Source organism: Dryobates pubescens, chromosome Z (assembly GCF_014839835.1).
Source record: "Dryobates pubescens isolate bDryPub1 chromosome Z, bDryPub1.pri, whole genome shotgun sequence".
Classification (NCBI taxonomy): Eukaryota; Metazoa; Chordata; class Aves; order Piciformes; family Picidae; genus Dryobates; species Dryobates pubescens.
Window position 1 is genome coordinate 35,786,854 of NC_071657.1, and position 18,890 is coordinate 35,805,743.

Genomic DNA, 18,890 nt, shown 5'->3' on the forward strand with positions numbered 1-18,890 from the left:
CCTTCCCCTTCCCCTTCCCCTTCCCCTTCCCCTTCCCCTTCCCCTTCCCCTTCCCCTTCCCCTTCCCCTTTCCCTTTCCCTTTCCCTTTCTTTCCTCTTCTTTTTCATATCTTCTCTTTTATTTCCTTTTCTATTCTTCTCTTCCCTTTGCTTCACTTCCATGATGGGTTGAGGCTGACCCCTTCCCCACCACAGGCAAAAATGAAACACAGACAAACAGATTGTAAAAATGGTAGAAAATTAAGTTGAAAGCGGTGAATGTTCACAGAGAGCCAGAAGCACAGTGACAAGAGATCCCAAGAACACCCAGAGACATCCCATCTGCACCTGAGGGTACATCCAAAACCCCCAGGGCTCTTTCTTCCCCCGCCTCCTCCACTGCTAGGCTAGTCTCAGCTGGCCAGATCTGAGATTGCCCTTCCCCCTGGCCTTGTGCCTAGCTAGGCCCAAAAGGCCGGGAGACACCTCCCCCCAGTTACCAGGTGGCGGCGAGGGAAGAAAAGAGGAAGTGCCAGGACCCCCACTGAGATCTTACAGGGGAGCAGGGTATTATGGGATGAAATACCTGGCTTCCTGTGTCCACCTACTGGGCTGGACTCCTTTGGGACACAGGAAGTGTCCCTCATATGAACACAGCAGGGGGCACCTAGACCAAACTGCTACTTCTCTTTTCTTCCCTTTTCTTTGCCTCTTTTCAAAAAAAGAGGATGGCTGTTCCCATCAGACATGCCTTGAGGGGAAGGAATATCTCTTCTTTTTCCCTTTTTTTTTTCATCCAAATTGACATCCAAATAAATAAGAGAGGTTGCATAAACTTTCATGGAGCTACATTGTTGTGACATTTTTCTGTTACTTGAGAAGGCTATCCAAATATATGGCAAATTTTCACCTTGATTTCTTTGGTTTCTTGGGCTTTTAACTCATTTGGGATTCTTTAACAGGATATTAGCATTCAGATCATGAGAAAGCAGAACTCCATATGTTGTTTGGAAACATTTTACCCAATCCCATGTATTTTAATTTAAAGGAAATTGTATCAAAATGAAATCACTATAGGTTAACCCCATATCTTCTAATGATAACTATATATAATTATGAAGACATAAATCATCTTTGCTCTTGCACTTGTTAGCTTGACAGTAAGTAGTCAGCCAGGTATACTAACTACTCTGTTTCTGTTCTCACTGTTTTGCCCATGATGTGCAGATCTTGATGAGTGCTCCAATGGGACCCACCAATGCAGCGTGAATGCTCAGTGTGTGAACACTCCAGGGTCATACCAGTGTGCATGCACAGAGGGATTCACTGGGGATGGATTTACTTGTTCGGGTAAGAACAAATTAGATCTAACCCAAAGTGCAAGATAATAAATAACAGAAGTGTCTTTTCAGATGGGATTCTCCCCATCTGCTGCTCACTGTTACAGTTCCTGTCTTGGAGGCTAGGTTTGAAGGAATGCATCCTAATTGATAATCAAATACCTAGAAGCTATGCATCATTATTAAATTCACCTTAGCAAGACAGTTTCTTGATGAGTATTGTAAGGGTTTTTATTTCAGAGCAAAGACATTCAAATATTATCAGCTTGTGTGTTTCATGTTTGTGGTTAATGAACAAGAACTTTCATCTGTATCATTAACACACTGCTTCAGATCTGTGTTTTGAAAATCAGATGGAGTTCTAGAAATTGCCTAATAAAATGAAGAAGGTACACTGAAATTTTTTTGGACATTCATAGGCATATATAAAAAAAATTATAAGTCCTTATAATGACTGCAGTAGTGAGTGCCTTTCTTTGTCATGCTGCTCTTTTACAGCTCTTTTAAAAAGTCACTTTTGAGGCATATTAGAAGAATCCTGAATCGTTGTAGTGTTCATAATCCTCAAGGAATATTTTCTAAAGTTCATATGAAAATATGATTCACTTACAAAAAGTTGCCTTTGAATTTGTTTTATGTCAAAATAACACAGCAATATATACCAAGAGGCAAAATTTTTACTTTGGAAGCAAAATATTTAGCTTCTTTGTCAAAGCTAACAAACCTTGCATTACTTAAATAAATCTGTTAATGATAGACAAGGAATAAGGAATCATGGCAGAGTAAAAGGAATAATTTTGGAAATAACATGATGTTTTCTGCATTCTTTCAGTTTACTTTGTCTTCAGGTTTAAATGTTTTATATCTACAATACTAAACAACACTATTATTTTGAACATCAGGATTATAGTATAAGTATTTGCTAGTGAAATTTATTTTCAAATAAACCTTCTGTCTCGCTCAGATATTGATGAGTGTGCAGGAAATGTTCATCTGTGTGAAAATGGACAGTGTTTGAATCTCCCTGGTGCCTACCGTTGCGAGTGTGAGATGGGATTCACTCCTACCTCAGACAGCAGGTCATGCCAAGGTAAGCAACTGCTACTTCAAGTTTGTTTTCTCTGTTTGGAATGGCTGCTATATAGCAAACAATAGGAAATGCTGCAAGGCCCTGGACCTGAAAGCAGAGTATTCAGCCACCTGCAGTGCTAGTGTTAATTATGTTGAAGGTAGATTTAATCTTAAAATGAAGTTCTCCTCGCTTTCCTCCAGAGATCTACAAGTAGAGGTTTGGCTCAGCAATTTTGTTCAAATTATTTCTCTTCTTTCAGCTGCTAATATACAGTGTAAGAAATATATGTTGTGTTCATCACTGTTTTATTGTTTAGTATGTCTAGGCAGGAGACACAAACTGCATTTGGTGGTCTTATTTTAAAATCAGTGTTTTCTGGAAAATTAAAGTAGGAAAATCACTGATATATTTGACAAAATTGGAATACTCCTTAAAACACATATTAGAGGGTTTTTTAATCATTACCATTCATTCTAAATAGAGTACTAAATCATCTGAAATGTAAATGGAATTATCTCTTAGTCCAGTGCAAATTCAGTTCCATGTTGGGGTTTTTGTTTGGGGTTTGTTTTGTTTTGTTAATATAAGCTAACTGTGTATTAGATAAAGTCTTTTTAGGTGATGCTGCAAAGCTTTTTAACTTACTCCATACTTAATGGTGGAAACCTCATAAGGTCTTAGGAAATAAATTCCTGGTAAGACAGAGAAAAATAGATTCCAAAATGTAATATTTAAAATTCAAGAGTAAATGTATGAAACAGACTTCTAGCTCTAGATATACAGATGCTTGTGAAAAACTAGCTGCACAACTGTCTTGGTCAGATCTGTTAACAGATATCAAATATTGTCATTCATCTTTAATGAATTTCTCAGTGCAACTTGGTCAGAACTAGTAATGCCAGTGTTCTAATAAAAATCCCCATACAGATATCAGCCAATCAGTGTTTTGGAAAACAATATGATTCTGCTTCCTGGGACAGTGTGTCACCAGCACTTGGCTTTTCAATTGGTCCACAATGATTCTCTGAAAAATAAATGGAAGAATTTCAGAAAAACATTTGGTATATTGAGATATTGCTGTGATTCCAACACAGCTCAGAAAGCGTTCTGCACATGCTATTAATAGTGCTGTTGGAGTGCTAGAAGATCTAGCTGCTGGCTACTTAAGAAAAGTTATCTTTGGGGTTTGGCTTTTTTTAAAGTTGATTCGGTAATTGATTAGGTGATTTCTCCAACCAAGGGGCAAAATCCAAAGCATGAATTTAATCCAACAATTTTAATACAAATAAATCATCCACTTTATTCAGAAATCCATTGAGATATATCCATTAGCTTCTGAATGACACACTCTTTTCCCATAATTTTATAAAGCTTATCTGAACACAATTTATGTTCATGAACTTATTTGGAGGTCATTCCATGGCTGTACTCCAAGGTACTTCCATTTATTTTCGATTTAAGTTTACTCAGGACTGCTGAGCATTAGGGATTTATCTTAAGTTTAATTTTCCTTTAAAATTTATATCTCTCTCCCCCTCAACTGTTGTCACTTCTCTTATATTCCTGTAAAGGCATTCTATCACTTCTCAAGCTTTGGCTAAGGCAAACAAGCCAAGATCAAAATAGGCACTTCATTATTTTTTCACCTCATATAGGTTCAGTTCATTGCTCTTGAGCAGAGCACTGTACACAGAATTTAAAATTAAGATTTAGCTATGCATTGTACAATGATATTAATGTTTTCCTCTTCCCTGTCTCTGCTAAAAACAGTGCAGTAATGTATGCTAGAGTTGTATTAGCCTTTTGCACAGCTGCTTTATTTTGGTCAGTTAAAAGTCTTGCTGTCAGACAGTACATGCAGGGTTGGGTTTTTTGCCCTCTTATCTCACTTACTGTCAGATCAGAAGTCCTTTATAGTTTCTGTTTAAAACCATGACTTTGCACTCTGTCCTGTTAATAATTCACTCTGTTACTAGTACTGCAGTTGACAAAATTTTCTGATTTCTGTTTAATGTCTAATTTTCTGCCACTGTCTTTAAACTTCATCTTCGGTTTACACGAGCACACACACAGTCCTTTACACGTGTTTTAGCTCACCTGCATGTAGTTTCTATATAAATGGTTTAATGTGGCCTTGAAAAACTCACAGCTAATTTGTATTTCCTTTATTCCTTTTCCCTATATTCTTTTTACAAGGAGATATTAGTAACCTCTGGTACATACTCCCTCTCTTGTTGGTATTTTTTTTCCTTCCCTGAGAATGGTGTTTTTAAAATCTTAACTTGCCATTAGTAAGAAGTGTTGCAGACTGAGCTAAGAACTTACAGACACTTTTTCTCATGGCATTGTGCTTCATTCTGTTGAATGCACATTTTGAAAGGAATACTTTGATTTTTTGACATTTTGAATCCTGAAAAGTCAGATTTGCCTTTTTGTTTTAGTTTTACTCTATGTAAAACAGGAATAAGTATCAAATAGCTTAGTGGAGAATGCTTCACAAATCCCTGCCTCTGGCATGCTACATAAAACCAAATAGTGATAATTCGGTTTCAAATTTATTTTTTTTAAGTTACATGTGTCTTCATTTGCTTTTAGTAGTGCAGCACACTATTGCAATATTGATATGGTAATGTTACATAACTTTCTGTTACTGACATTTCCTTCAGATATCAATGAATGCTCCTTCCAGAACATCTGTGTGTTTGGTACCTGTAATAATCTACCTGGAATGTTTCATTGCATCTGTGATGATGGCTATGAACTGGATCGAACAGGGGGTAACTGTACAGGTATATATCTTCTGTTCAGAAATCTCTCAATACTTGCTTTTACTTTAAATTGCACCAAGGTAATTTAAAGATGAACGCACAAAAGGTGCATTGTATATTCTTACAATGAGAGTGCTTTTTTCCCCCACTCAACACATAAGTAAAAATGCATGCTCTGCATTGAGAATATAACAAAAAGAATGGCTTCTTAAATGCATGTTTGCACAATGGATATTTCTAAACGTGTGACAAATTATTAGTAGAACTTTTGATCCATTTCAGCTAAAATTTACTTGCATTTCAAATTTTCATGCCCATTTTGTATTAAAAAAAGGAATTTATTCTTCTTTTCTGTCCAGTGAGGAGATTCATGCATGTAACCTTCCTATTTTAGATGTCGATGAATGTGCTGATCCCATTCATTGTGTTAATGGTCTTTGTGTAAATACTCCTGGAAGGTATGAGTGTAATTGCCCTCCAGACTTCCAGCTGAATCCTACAGGAGTGGGTTGTGTAGGTAAGTAAAAGCTACCTTTAGAAATAACAGCCAAGGTGACTCTCTGATGCAAACGAGTGCAGCAAGATAGATAACCTATACTTCCACATGGTGTATATAGTTTCTAGAGGTGGAGTTAATTATTTTAGCTGGTTGATGGTGTTTATACACCTCTTAATTTGTCAAAACATACTTTACCTGCATTTCCATTCTTGTGACAGTTAACAGTTCTCAATTTGAACTTTCTTTCTTGCAGCAGCAGTTCTCAGTTGTAATATTTTCAGAAGGTTAAATTGCATGGGAAGTGGAAACAGAGAGAGTTGCCATCCCACTACAGCTATACTAGTTCTGGTTATAGATTTGGTATGCCTTGGGTATGCCTACTGACTTACACAGTCCAAAGAGGGAAGAAGTTCAGATCCTTTATAGTGTTAGGACTGCAATTTTCACTTGACTTGCAGTAATGTTTCTGTTACTGACACATGGTAAAACATTAGCTGATTTTCACTTTAACATTTTAGCCATTAAGAAAAATAAAAAAGAGAAACCACCAAGTCTAGTAGACCTCACCAAGAAGAATGAAAGTTTCTTGCTTCTGTAATGTACAAGTGCTTGAAAAAGCTTCTTGTCAGTAGCTTCTGGGTCTCTTTAATCACATTATCTTTTGCATGCTTGATCAAGAAAAGGTGGAGACATTTGAATTCCAGTTCCTTTCAGAAGAAACAGAAATATGGTACCATGTCAAGACAGTTCTTGTGAGGAGTAAGCTGAAGCCTCAAACTCTTGATGGCCTCAGTATCAGTATTCAGCTAGATAATACCAGGCTTTGCCTTCATTCCAAGGTCTGTCATCTGTTATTGTTCTTAACGGGCCTGAGGTTGGCCTAAGCCTACTCCCAAAAGGTCATTATTATTTACCTTTCTCAAGAAGAATGAAGCCAGATCTCTTCTAAAAAGGCAGATGTCTTTCACTGTCACAAATGGAGAGAAGCAAGCAGTTGCTCTGAGAACAGGAGATAGCTATTCTCACGACTGCATTTAACAATGACTGCATTTATGTTGTTCAAGCTCAAATCCACAAGAACAGGATGCACCTTTTGAAAAGGCAGTTCATTTTATTTTCCTCTAACATTGTCTTAAGAAAAAGAAAAAAAGAAAAAGACTTGCCCTCTAACAGATGCTGGTCAGTGATCTCCAGTAAATCTTGCCTGTGGCAGAAAAAAGATGTCCTGCTTGAAGTTTCCTCTCTTTCATTTAGAGGCTTAGAGATACAGAATACATTAGATGTTGCCATTCAATTCTTAACTGAGTATTTTAGCTTTACAACAGTGTGCATTTATGGTGAGGTAGTGAATTTTTTTTGTAGAATATGTGGGCCTTGGGAATACTCACTGCTAGTTACTTTCCATTCTTAAAGAACAAGAAGACATTGTAAACTCTTCTCTGGGTGCTTCAGATGCTGAAGCTGCCCAGTTTCCCTGCAGTCTCTCTCATTATTTGTAACTCCTGGTGTACATCAGTGTTTTAGTTTGCCAGTGACTCTAAGAGCATAATGTTATCCAAGTTTCTGCTTCTAAATATGAAATGTTAAAATGGATGCCTCCTGCTCTGGATCATTATGTACAGCTGTAGATATATATGCTTTATGTGTAGATAACCGTGTTGGGAATTGCTACTTGAAGTATGGACCACGAGGGGATGGGAGCCTGTCCTGCAACACTGAAATTGGGGGTGGAGTGAGTCGTTCTTCCTGCTGCTGCTCTCTGGGAAAGGCTTGGGGAAACCCCTGTGAGACGTGTCCACCTGTAAACAGCAGTAAGGAATGCTCTCTTATTTTCCCCCTGCCCTTTTATTAGAGAAGCTTCTAACAAGGTGTGCAAAAAAGTATTTGAAATCTTTTACTGTATGGCTATACATTTTTTAACTTAATAAAATTGTTTTCTTTATGAGGCAGTTTTCTGTCACAGTTATAAGTCTTGCTGCTATCACAAGCATGATGAAGAAGTGTGGACCTAAGTATCAGAAGATGTGACCTTCAAACTTCTGACTCACTGGGTGCCTATTCTCACAATAAGTGAGAATAATAAATAAGTGCTAACTTTAGAAGGCATTTCCGACTGGATAATGCCCATGCATTTTGCATAGTTTTGGACCCTTATTTTGCTTTTGGTTTTCTCCCTCTTTCTCTCCCTGCTGCCCCTAAATAAAATTAAGGTAGCAGTGTGTAGGTGTTTGTATGTTAAGAATTGAATGGATTGCATACATCTACGAGGAATTTATATTCAACAGCTCCGTGTTGGTAGGAAAATAAAGAAATTAATAATGCTTACAACTCATTGTACCTTTAATTTGCAAAGCTGCAGTAGTTCTTGAAGGAGAGTGTTGGTAACTCTTGGATAACTATTTCTGTGTCACCCTTGAGTACTTTCAAAACTGTTACCTGATAGCAATTTTGTAGAATTTTTTTAAGTTCTTTGAATGAATGATTGAATAATGTAACAGGAATGTCAAGCATGTTGTTCTTAATGGTCTTGTATTAAGAAGAATTCAGGTTTTTATTGATGGTTTATTATATATGTCACATGAAAGAACTAATTAAACCAGAAAATACATGCCTTTATAAAGGCACTGTATGGAGAAAACAACATTGTGCATACCTCAAGAGTGTTTGAGGTTATTGTTAGGTTTTAAGCAGAATTCATCATCTTATCTTGCTTTACCACTAATCTGATGCCCTTGATTATTTAATGTGAATTGGTCAAGCAGAAACCCAATGATTATAGGGAAGACAACATAAATACCAAATTAAATTTTGTGTTTATGTTGCTATTCTTCATATGACTGATGGGCTCTTTCTTGTTATAATTTAGCGGAATATAATACCCTTTGTCCAGGGGGAGAAGGATTCAGACCAAATCCCATCACTATTATTTTAGAAGGTAAGTGTATTGTAAATGACTGTGATGGCAAGTAATAATAAAAAATGTAATCTTTGGAGATATGCCTACAGGAAATGTATTTCGCAGAAGTCATTGCATTTAGTTCAAAGAAAAACCTTCTGCTAATATGACTTGGACAGCAACAGGATGAAAAGGCATACTGTAAAAGAATATCAAAGAAGTAAAACAATGTTTCAGTAGGAAAATAAGCTGCTTCATAACTTTCGTGTGCCTTCTTTCTTGAATTGGCTCCTGTAGTCATAAGTAAACGATAGCGTATCAGTTGAAGGTATAAGTTTCAGGAAGTACTCACTGACAAAGAAACTCTGGTTCCAAAGAGTGTACTGGAATGAGGGATTAGATGCCAAAAACCTGTAAACAATACTGGAAGTTGAAGTCCATAGACTCAATCAAGCTGAAATGTTCCTGAGGAAGGAATACCAAAAGGAACAGGTCAGCAGCTGTAATTAACAAGTGGCTCAGAGACTGATACTACCTAAAGAATTTTGGGTTTTTTGATCTTGTTTTTTTTGATCTTGGGGAACTTTCTATGGCACCAAAGGGAAAAAGGTTCTAGGAAGGGAGTTGGCAGGTCTCATTGACAGGGCTTTAAACTAGATTTGAAGGGGAAAGGGGCTGAATCCATTACCCCCAGACAGGAGTCTGAGGGTGGTAAGCTGGAGTCAGGGGTGAAACCAGCAGCTCAGCTGAAGTGCATGTACACTAATGCACAAAGCATAGGTAACAAACAAGAGGAGCTGGAAGCCTTGTTACAGCAGGAAAGTTATGATGTAGTTGCCATCACAGAGACGTGGTGGGATGACTCACATGACTGGAGCACTGTAATTGATGGCTACAGGCTCTTCAAGAGAGACAGGCAAGGGAGAAGGGGTGGAGGGGTGGATCTGTACATCAGGGAGGCTCTAGACACCATGGAACTAGAGATCAAGGATGATCTGGTTGAGTGCCTGTAGGTGAAAATTTGAGGGAAGGCCAAAAGGGCAGACATCCTTGTTGGATTCTGTTATAGACCACCCAACCAGGATGAGGTTGATGAATTATTCTGTAAGCAGCTAAAGGCTGTCTCAGGATCACCAGACCTTGTTCTTATGGGTGACTTTAACCTGCCTGGTATCTGCTGGGTACTTAACACAGCAGAGAGGAGGCAGTCTAGGAGGTTCTTAGAGTGTATGGAGGATAGCTTCTTATCCCAGCTGCTGTGTGAGCCTACCAGGGGTAAGGCTTTTTTTTACCAATAGAGAAGGGCTGTTGGGACATGTGGTGGTTGGAGGCTGTGACCATTAGATAATTGAGTTTTCAATATGCAGTCAAGATAAGAGGGGCAGCAACAAAACCTCCACTCTGGACTTCCAGAGGGTGAACTTCGGGTTATGCAAGGAACTAACTCAGAAGGTACCTTGGGAAACAGCCCTTAAAAACAAAGGTGTCCAGAAGGGCTGGACCTACTTCAAGAAAGAATTCTTGAAGGCACAGGAACAGGGTGTGCCAGTGTGCTGGAAGATGAGCCGCCGGGGCAGACGGCCAGCCTGGATGGGCAATGAACTTCTGGGTAAATTAAGGGGAAAAAAAGAGTGTGTATCATCTTAGGAAGGAAGGAGAGGTAACCCATGGAATGTTTAATGATGTTGCTAGGTCATGCAGGAGGAAAATTAGAGAGGCAAAAGCCCATTTACAGCTTAGACTGGCCTCTGCTGTGAAGGAAAAAAAAAAATCCTTCTATAAATATATTAACAGCAAGAGGAGAGGAAAGGACAACCTTAACTCCTTGGTGGACACAGTGGGGAACATAGTAACAAAAGATGAGGAAAAGGCAGAGGTACTTAACACCTTCTTTGCCTCAAATTTTAATAGCAGGATAGGGTGTCTTCCAGACAGCTGGTCTCCTGAGCTGGCAGATGGAGTCAGGGAGCAGTATAGTTCCCCTGTGATCCAGGAGGAAGTAGTTAGAGATCTCCTTAGCCACTTGGATCCCCACAAGTCCATGGGACAGGATGCAATCCATCCTAGGGTGCTGAGAGAGCTGGCAGATCAGCTGGCCAAGCCACTCTCCATCATTTTTCAGCAGTCCTGGCTCACTGGAGACATCCCAGAGGACTGGAAGCTGTCCAGCGTGGTGCCCATGCACAAGAAGGGCTGGTTGGATGAGCCAGGGAATTATAGACCTGTCAGCCTGACCTCAGTGCCAGGCAAGATTATGGAACAGGTCGTCTTGAGTGCAATCACACAGCACTTAGAGGATGGCCAAAGGATCAGGCCCAGCCAGCATGGATTTAGGAAGGGCAGGTCCTGCCTGACTAACCTGATCTCCTTCTATGATCAGGTGACTGCCTGGTGGATGTGGGGCAGGCTGTGGATGTGGTCTACCTGGTCCTCAGCAAGGCCTTTGACACTGTCCCCCACAGCAAACTCCTGGCCAAACTGTCAGCCCGTGGCTTGGACAGCAGCACACTGTGCTGGGTTAGGAACTGGCTGGAGGGCCGAGCCCAGAGAGTGGTGGTGAATGGTGCCACATCCAGCTGGCAGCCAGTCACTAGTGGTGTGCCCCAGGGATCAGTGCTGGGTTCTATCCTCTCTAATATCTTTATTGATAATCTAGATGAGAGGATTGAGTCCATCATCAGCAAGTTTGTAGATGACACCAAGCTGGGGGAAGGTGTTGATCTGTTAGAGGGTAGGAGAGCTCTGCAGAGGAACCTTGACAGGCTGGACAGATGGGCAGAGTCCAACGGCATGAGATTTAACACATCTAAGTGCCTTGTTCTACACACTGGCCACAACAACCCCATGCAGTGCTACAGGCTGGGGTCAGAGTGGCTGGAGAGCAGCCAGGCAGGATGGGACCTGGGGGTACTGGTGGATAGTAGGCTGAACATGAGCCAGTAGTGTGCCCAGGTGGCCAAGAAGGCCAATAGCATCCTGGCCTGTATCAGGACTAATGTGGCCAGCAGGAGCAGGGAAGTCATTGTGCCCCTGTATTCAGCACTGGTTAGGCCACACCTTGGGTCCTGTGTTCAGTTCTGGGCCCCTCAGTTTAGGAAAGATGTTGACTTGCTGGAACGTGTCCAGAGAAGGGCAACAAAGCTGGTGAGGGGTTTGGAGCACAAGCCCTGTGAAGAGAGACTGAGGGAGCTGGTGTTGCTTAGCCTGGATAAGAGGAGGCTCAGGGGAGACTTTCTTGCTCTCTACAACTACCTGAAGGGAGGTTGTAGCCAGGGGGTGTTGGTGTCTTCTCCCAGGCAACCAGCACCAGAACAAGAGGACACAGCCTCAAGCTGTGCCAGGGGAGGCTTAGTCTGGATGTTAGGAAGAAGTTCTATACAGAGAGAATGATTGCCCATTGGAATGGGCTGCCCAGGGAGGTGGTGGAGTCACCATCCCTGGAGGTGTTTAAGAAGAGACTTGATGGGGTGCTTGGGTCCATGTTTTAGTTGATTAGATGGTGTTGGATGACAGGTTGGACTCAAAAGTCTCTTCCAACCTGGTTAATTCTATTCTATTCTGTTCTATTCTATTCTATTCTATTCTAATTGAGGAGCTATTAAAATGGAAGAGAATGATCATCTCATCTATGCTTTAATGAAGTGCAGTTTATAAGCTACTGTTTGGTACAATTTCAGGGAATTACTTAGCAGTATCTTGTTTCTTTTCATTCTGGAACGAAAATGCGATGTGTTTTGTTCTCTGTTTTCAGACATTGATGAATGTCAGGAACTGCCAGGTCTCTGCCAAGGTGGCAACTGCATCAATACTTTTGGCAACTTCCAGTGTGATTGTCCAAAAGGCTACTACCTCAGTGAAGAGACAAGAATCTGTGAAGGTTTAGTCCCTTGAAACCTCCTTCTGTATCACAGTTCTGTTCCTATGAAAAGCAGTGTCATTTTTAACCTTAAATCTGTGTGGATATATTACCTCCAACCTGATCTAAAATATTCTCTGAAATTACTGGTTTTGGCACTAGGGGTATGTTTAATGTAAAACATGAAATGCAACACTTTAATATGCTAATGTTTATTTCTACATGATAGATCTCAGCTATTTGTATTCAGTAAACTAAGGTGATTATTCATGGTTTCTGGCTTCTCACTTCAGCATGTTGTATCTCCTGCTAATTTCACTAGGCACCCTGTATTTTGAGACAAGATTTCCTCTTCTCAATATTTTAGAGTAGCCATTTAGTTTACACAACATGAAATAAAGTTATTCCTTCTATTTGTGTTTGAGATTTATCATAAGTGTTAGAACCTGACAAGGCAAAAAAATATGGCAACTTTTATAGTTTCTACTCATTTTGAGGGTTGCAGGCCAGCTTCCAGTTCTTCATTCATTATGTGAGGGGGAAAAATGGCTCCTCTGAAACAGAGCCTGTGAATCCTAAGGCTTTGCTAAGCCTGGGTGAAGAAAACGCACCAAACCATGTTTTATATTTAAATTTGTATGGGGAAAAAAAGGCTTACCCTCCAAATACCTTAAATATGAAAGTCCAAGGTTAAAGTAGCAAGGTGGTGTTTATTCAGCCTGCCTGTTTCTAAACTGAGTACTTCAGTCATTCTCTATGGAGTAGTTAACACATTAGAAATGAAAAGTTACAGTAACATTCCTGAGAGAAGAGAGGTTGAATGTCTTTTGTGGAGCTGATGGGGCACAAGGTGCCTTGACAGGTTGAGGCCAACCCCCTCCCCACCACGGCGAAAAAATGAAACTCAGACAAATGAATTGCAAAAAAGTGGTGGAAAGTTTAAATGGAAAGCAGTGAATGTTTTACAGAGAACCAGAAGCACAGTGACAAAAGAGATCCCAAAGCATAACCAGAAATATCCCATCCCCACCTGAGGGTACACCCAAAACCCCCAGGGCTCGCTCTTTCCCCCCACCGCTCCTCCCTGTTAGGGTTATCTCAGCTGGCCAGATCTGAGATTGCCCTTCCCCCCAGCCCCTCCAGCCTTGTGCCTGGCCAGGCCCAAAAAGGCCACGAGACAGCTCCCCCCCATTACCAGGTGGTGGCAAGGGAAGAAGAGAGGAAGTGCAGGACCCCCGCTGATGTCTTATAGGGGAGCAGGGAATTATGGGATGAAATACCTGGCTTCCTGTGCCCACCCACTGGGCTGGACCCTATTGGGACACAGGAGGTGTTTCTCATGTGGGCACAGCAGGGGGCACCTGGCCCAAACTGCTACAGGTGCCAAATCTCAGTGATAAATTCAACAATTTTTAATTTATTTGGGATGTTCTCTTGCACTTCACCAGCTGGAGTTAGTAGAGATTAACAATATTACTTTTCAGCAGCTGTTAAAATAGCTATTTAACCCAAATCTGAGCTGTACTTCCCCAGCTAGCCTCTAAATGAAGCAGATTTATTATCTTGCCGTGAATTATTATGGGCAAATTTCTCAGAAATATTTGGTAGGACTTACTCCTTTTTTCCCTTTTTAATTGTAGTGTTTTCACTTGGTCTGTAGATATTGATGAGTGTGTTGCACATCCTGGTGTCTGTGGTCCTGGTACCTGCTATAATACCTTGGGGAACTACACCTGCATTTGCCCACCTGAATACATGCAGGTCAATGGAGGACATAACTGCATGGGTATGCAAAATGTTATCTTTACCAGAACTGACTGAATATTAAACTGTTTTGGGGCCAGACTCTTTCATTTAAATGAGGCCAGTTGTAAAGCTTTGTACAGATTTTCCCTGCCTTTAACTCCAAGACAGTTATGTAATATAGTGAGGAAAGAGATCCCAGTGACTGACATGCAATGTTCAAATGCTCCTATTCCTTAACAGAAACCTCTGAAATCTTTTATTTGCACTATTTACTTTCAAGTGGTAGGGTTTACTATACAAATAGGTCTCTGATGAGCATCTACAGTGAGTTTCTGATTCCTTGAGAGTTTTCCTTTTCCCCATTTGTGTCTTTGAATGAAAATTGAGACTGTGTCAAATTCTACATAAGTCTGAAACAAAGACTGTAGATTTCCTTCAATTATTTTTAAATGCATACATGTATATGCTTTGAGTTGCATTCAGAAGCCAGAGTTAAGGAGCCACAATCTATGTTGGTAAAGGGTTGATATATACCTAAGTCAGTTTGTTGTTTACTTCATAAGTGATTCTTTTCTCATACCTAGACATGAGGAAAAGCTTTTGCTACCGAAACCATAATGGAACCTCCTGTGAGAATGAACTGCCTTTCAATGTGACCAAAAGGATGTGTTGCTGTACGTACAATATTGGGAAAGCCTGGAACAAACCTTGTGAGCCATGTCCAACTCCAGGAACAGGTAAGGCCTACTATAATTGTCAGATCTTGTTATGTTCTTTGCTTGTCTGCTCCTTTGACCTATTATCTAAAGTTAACATTTCATCCCCCAAAACCTTTGCTGTACTCCCAAAACAGAGTGGCATTAAGCTGCCATCCTGTCACTGACTGAATTAAGTGCTGGTCTGCTCAGCAGGAATAGGTATTTCCTCCATATTTTTAAAGTGGAAGAACTGTCACGCCACACTGTGTGGAAAGATACAGCTTGAACAGCGTGATGACACCAATCATTCCCCTTAATAATAAATAAATAAATAAGAAGAAGATGCGTATTTTCCCTGTCATCTGCCCCTGAAGGCATGAGGAACGGAACAAATGCTCAGTGCTGCTGAGGTGAGAAAAAGAACTGAAAAGTACAGACTGAGTTTCCCATCTACAGCAGGAGTACGTCAGCCCAATAACTAAAATGATGTTCATAAGACAGGTATCTGTATGTACATGTAATTATTTAAACATTTTTGTGATAATGAGGCTTTATAAAATTAGTATGTTGTGGTTGTTTTATTCTTTCTTTCCGACAAGCACCAAGGCTTTCAGTCCATCCAAGGTACGGACATAGAATTACTTTCAGTTATTTAGATTTCACAGAATCACAGAACGTTAGGGGTTAGAAGGGACCTCAAAAGATCATCGAGTCCAGCTCCACTGCCACAGCACGATCAACTAGAGTAGGTCACACAGGAATGTGTTCAGGTGGGTTTTGAATGTCTCCAGAGAAGGAGATTCCACAAGCCCTCAGGGCAGCTGTTCCACTGTTCTGTCACTCTCACAGTGAAAAGGTTTTTCCATGTATTGATGTGGAACCTCCTATGCTCCAGCTTGCACCCACTGCCCCTCATCCTATCACTGGACATCACTGAAAAGAGCCTGGCTACCATCATCCTGACACTTGCCCTTCACATATTTACAGACAGTAATGAGGTCATCCCTCATGCTCCTCCAAGCTAAAGAGACCCAGCTCCCTCAGCCTTTCCTCATAAGGCAGGTGTTCCACTCACATAATCATCTTTGTGGTTCTGCACTGGACTCTCTCAAGCAGTTCATTGTCCTTGAGCTGAGAGGCCCAGAACTGGACACAATATTCCACATTTATGTCAAAAATCCGTGCTTTTGTAGGTAAGGCACCCCAGGATGCTGCAGTAGGCATAAGCAAGTTTTCTGAATGAGTCATAACAGAACTCCCACTTGGAGGTTTCTGGAAAAGTGGTCACTGAGCAATAATACTGAGGCTGAAAATACTGGCTGGTAAGAGATGCCTGCTGCCTGTTTTCCAGGATAGTTTAGAATAGTATAAATTAGTTACTGCATATCTGGAGATACATTTATCCTGGTAATCTTAATCTGTCAGAGCAAAAAGACTGGGTTTCATCACTGAGTGTATTGCCTTTCCAGATTTTTCACTTGTGACTCACATAAAAATAATTCTCAGCTGCTTTTGCATCTTCTCTGTCAACGGTGATGAACTTGCAAAAGCTCAGTAAGAAATGGACTGTAAACAGAAGTGAAAATTCCTTTTTATGAAGGCACATGAAAATAATAAGGTGTAGTTCTCTTTCAGTTAGTCTTTATGGAGTTCCTTGTCTGGAACAGAACACCTTTGAATGCGCAACTCAGAAAAATAATTGTTAGAACAATTATCAACTTGGAAACCTGACAGTAGCACCTGGCTTTCATTAAAAGATTCTTACATTTGTAAATAGAGCAAAGGTGTCTGGATAAAGCTAAAAATATCATGTGTCCTTTTAGGGCAGACACATTTTACTGTTTAATTCACTTTGCTCCAAGTTTACAGCTGCTAAACATGTACCTCTGGTGCTGCATCATTTGTGATGTTAGTGTAAAGAATGTCATTACTTTTATTCCAAGTGCTTTACCCTGGTGGCATAGTTTAAACAGCAGATGACTGAGGAAAGATATTCCCCACACAAACAGTAAAGAGGATGAACATGGGACTGGAAAAAATGCAGTGTCTTCCTTTTCTTTCTTAATTAGGAGGAGGGAGAATGAAGGAATGATCCTGGCAGCCAGGAATGAGAACTGGAAATAAGTTTGAGAGAAAATACATGTTTGCTGTCACAGGAAACTCCTAAAATTCTTTCCAGTAGTCATTGTCATCAAATTGTCAGCAAGATGACAACACAATGAGAAAAATATAGCAAAGTACTAGCAGGGATTCATGCAATTAATATTCTTGGACAGAAGAATTTTCCTTTTAAATTGTTAGATTGATGTTCTAAAAAAAGTCTGCAGGTTTTAAAGATTTGTTAAGACAACTCCACTTAGTCTGCAAGCAGTTACGGGGTTAAAATATTTTCTGAAATATTTCAGTATTGCACTGTGAGCTCTTACAAATACCTTTACTGTGTTTGGAGACATGGTTAAACCTTTTTCGCCATGAAAGGAGGTTGTGTGAGAGATCAAACACAAGTTCCAAGTGTGAATTCTTGAATAGCTGCACTTATGTGATACAGTGAGCTGTTCTAAAATCTGGGGGGGGGGGCTGTCAATCACAGTCAGGGGTTATAACAGACTGATGTTAAACACTTTGCTAGGTGGAGCCCAGTAGGTCATTAAGAGCATTATTCTGCTCTGATGAGAAATATATTGTTCCTCTAAATGAACTTCACATCAGTGCATTTGCTCCTGTTTTTTTCGCATGTGAACGGAGCTCACTCTTCCTTTTCATATGTTTATGCTTAACAATTAATCTTTTTCTGCACAATGCAAACTGAAAAAAAAAAAAAAAGGAATTCATGGAACATGTAGGTAGCATAGAACAGTATGAAAATAGACCTGCAACACTCAGAGTCTCTTCTTCACTGCCCCCAGATCTGATACGTTAGGCGTAGGTTAGCATCACCAATGGAAACAAGGGAGTGAACGCAAGACCAGCTTCTTACCGAATATGTGTTTCACAGGTTCACTGACAGCAGTAAATGACATAAGATTCCTTGCAGAAAATAAATGTTTTATAACCTTCAGATCTTATATCTGTTAATATAAAAGACTAGATGCAGAAGCTGCATCAAAAGAACTGTGACCAGCAAGATAAGTGAGGTGGTTCTCCCCTTTCTCTGTGCTCTCATGAGACCTCATATGGACTACTGCATCCAGTTCTGGTACCCCCAACACAAGAGTGGTACTTAATGGTTGGCAGGATCCAGAGGAGGGCCACAAAGATCATCAGCAGGCTGGAACACCTCCCCTATTGGGACAGGGGAGAGAGTTGGGGATGTTCAGCCTGGAGAAGAAAGCTCAGGGGTGACCTCATAGTGGCTGTCCAGTACCTGAAGAAGGATTACAAGAAAGCTGGTGGGGTACTTTTTACAAGGGCTTGTAGTGATAGGATGAGAGGGAATGCCTTTAAGCTAGAAGCGGGTAGATTTAGACTGGCTATTAGGAGGAAATTCTTTACAGTGAGGGTGATGAGCCAGAAGAGTGGTTGCCCAGGGAGGCTGTGGATGCCCCCTCCCTTCAAACCATTCAAGGATACTCTGAAAATTACTAGATGTTAAAGCACTGTGGCAGGAACCTCTATAGCCCAGTATCCCGTACTGCAGGAATAACCTCAGTAGACATTGAGCAGTGATTAAACAATAGGACAGAAGAAAGAAGAAAATGGTGAATACTGGATCCTACTTGGCCTATACAGGAGTAAGTGTAATAAAATTATATTTTTATATATTTCATATTTCGTGGCAGTGGTATCTTCAAACACTGCTGTAACTTACTTACAAAGTATATTTACAGGTTCTGTTACTCGGTTGTGAGTGATACATTTCACATATGAAGACAGACAGTTAAACAATTCAAGCAGAGATCTAAGAATTTCCAATGCAGTGATTCAGTTTGGAAATAAAGGTGCTGCCATCTGCAGTTTCCCACAAAACGGATTCTGCAGCAGACTAGCCAGATGCTCACGACTTGCTTCTCTGTCTGGTGTCTTCCCAGATGCTGTG

The 18,890-nt window shown here is 40.4% G+C and overlaps 1 protein-coding gene across 1 annotated transcript in view; it reads left to right on the forward strand.

Annotated features, from left to right (window-relative positions):
• The window catches only part of FBN2 (fibrillin 2), a 183,559-nt gene that overhangs the window by 128,674 nt on the left and 35,995 nt on the right, over positions 1 to 18,890 (forward strand). Inside the window, exons 33-41 of the mRNA XM_009901310.2 lie at positions 1,207 to 1,329; positions 2,284 to 2,409; positions 5,058 to 5,180; positions 5,554 to 5,676; positions 7,308 to 7,469; positions 8,525 to 8,593; positions 12,306 to 12,431; positions 14,071 to 14,196; positions 14,741 to 14,893. Coding sequence (XP_009899612.2) covers positions 1,207 to 1,329; positions 2,284 to 2,409; positions 5,058 to 5,180; positions 5,554 to 5,676; positions 7,308 to 7,469; positions 8,525 to 8,593; positions 12,306 to 12,431; positions 14,071 to 14,196; positions 14,741 to 14,893 — 1,131 coding nt within the window. The remainder of the gene's footprint in view (positions 1 to 1,206; positions 1,330 to 2,283; positions 2,410 to 5,057; positions 5,181 to 5,553; positions 5,677 to 7,307; positions 7,470 to 8,524; positions 8,594 to 12,305; positions 12,432 to 14,070; positions 14,197 to 14,740; positions 14,894 to 18,890) is intronic.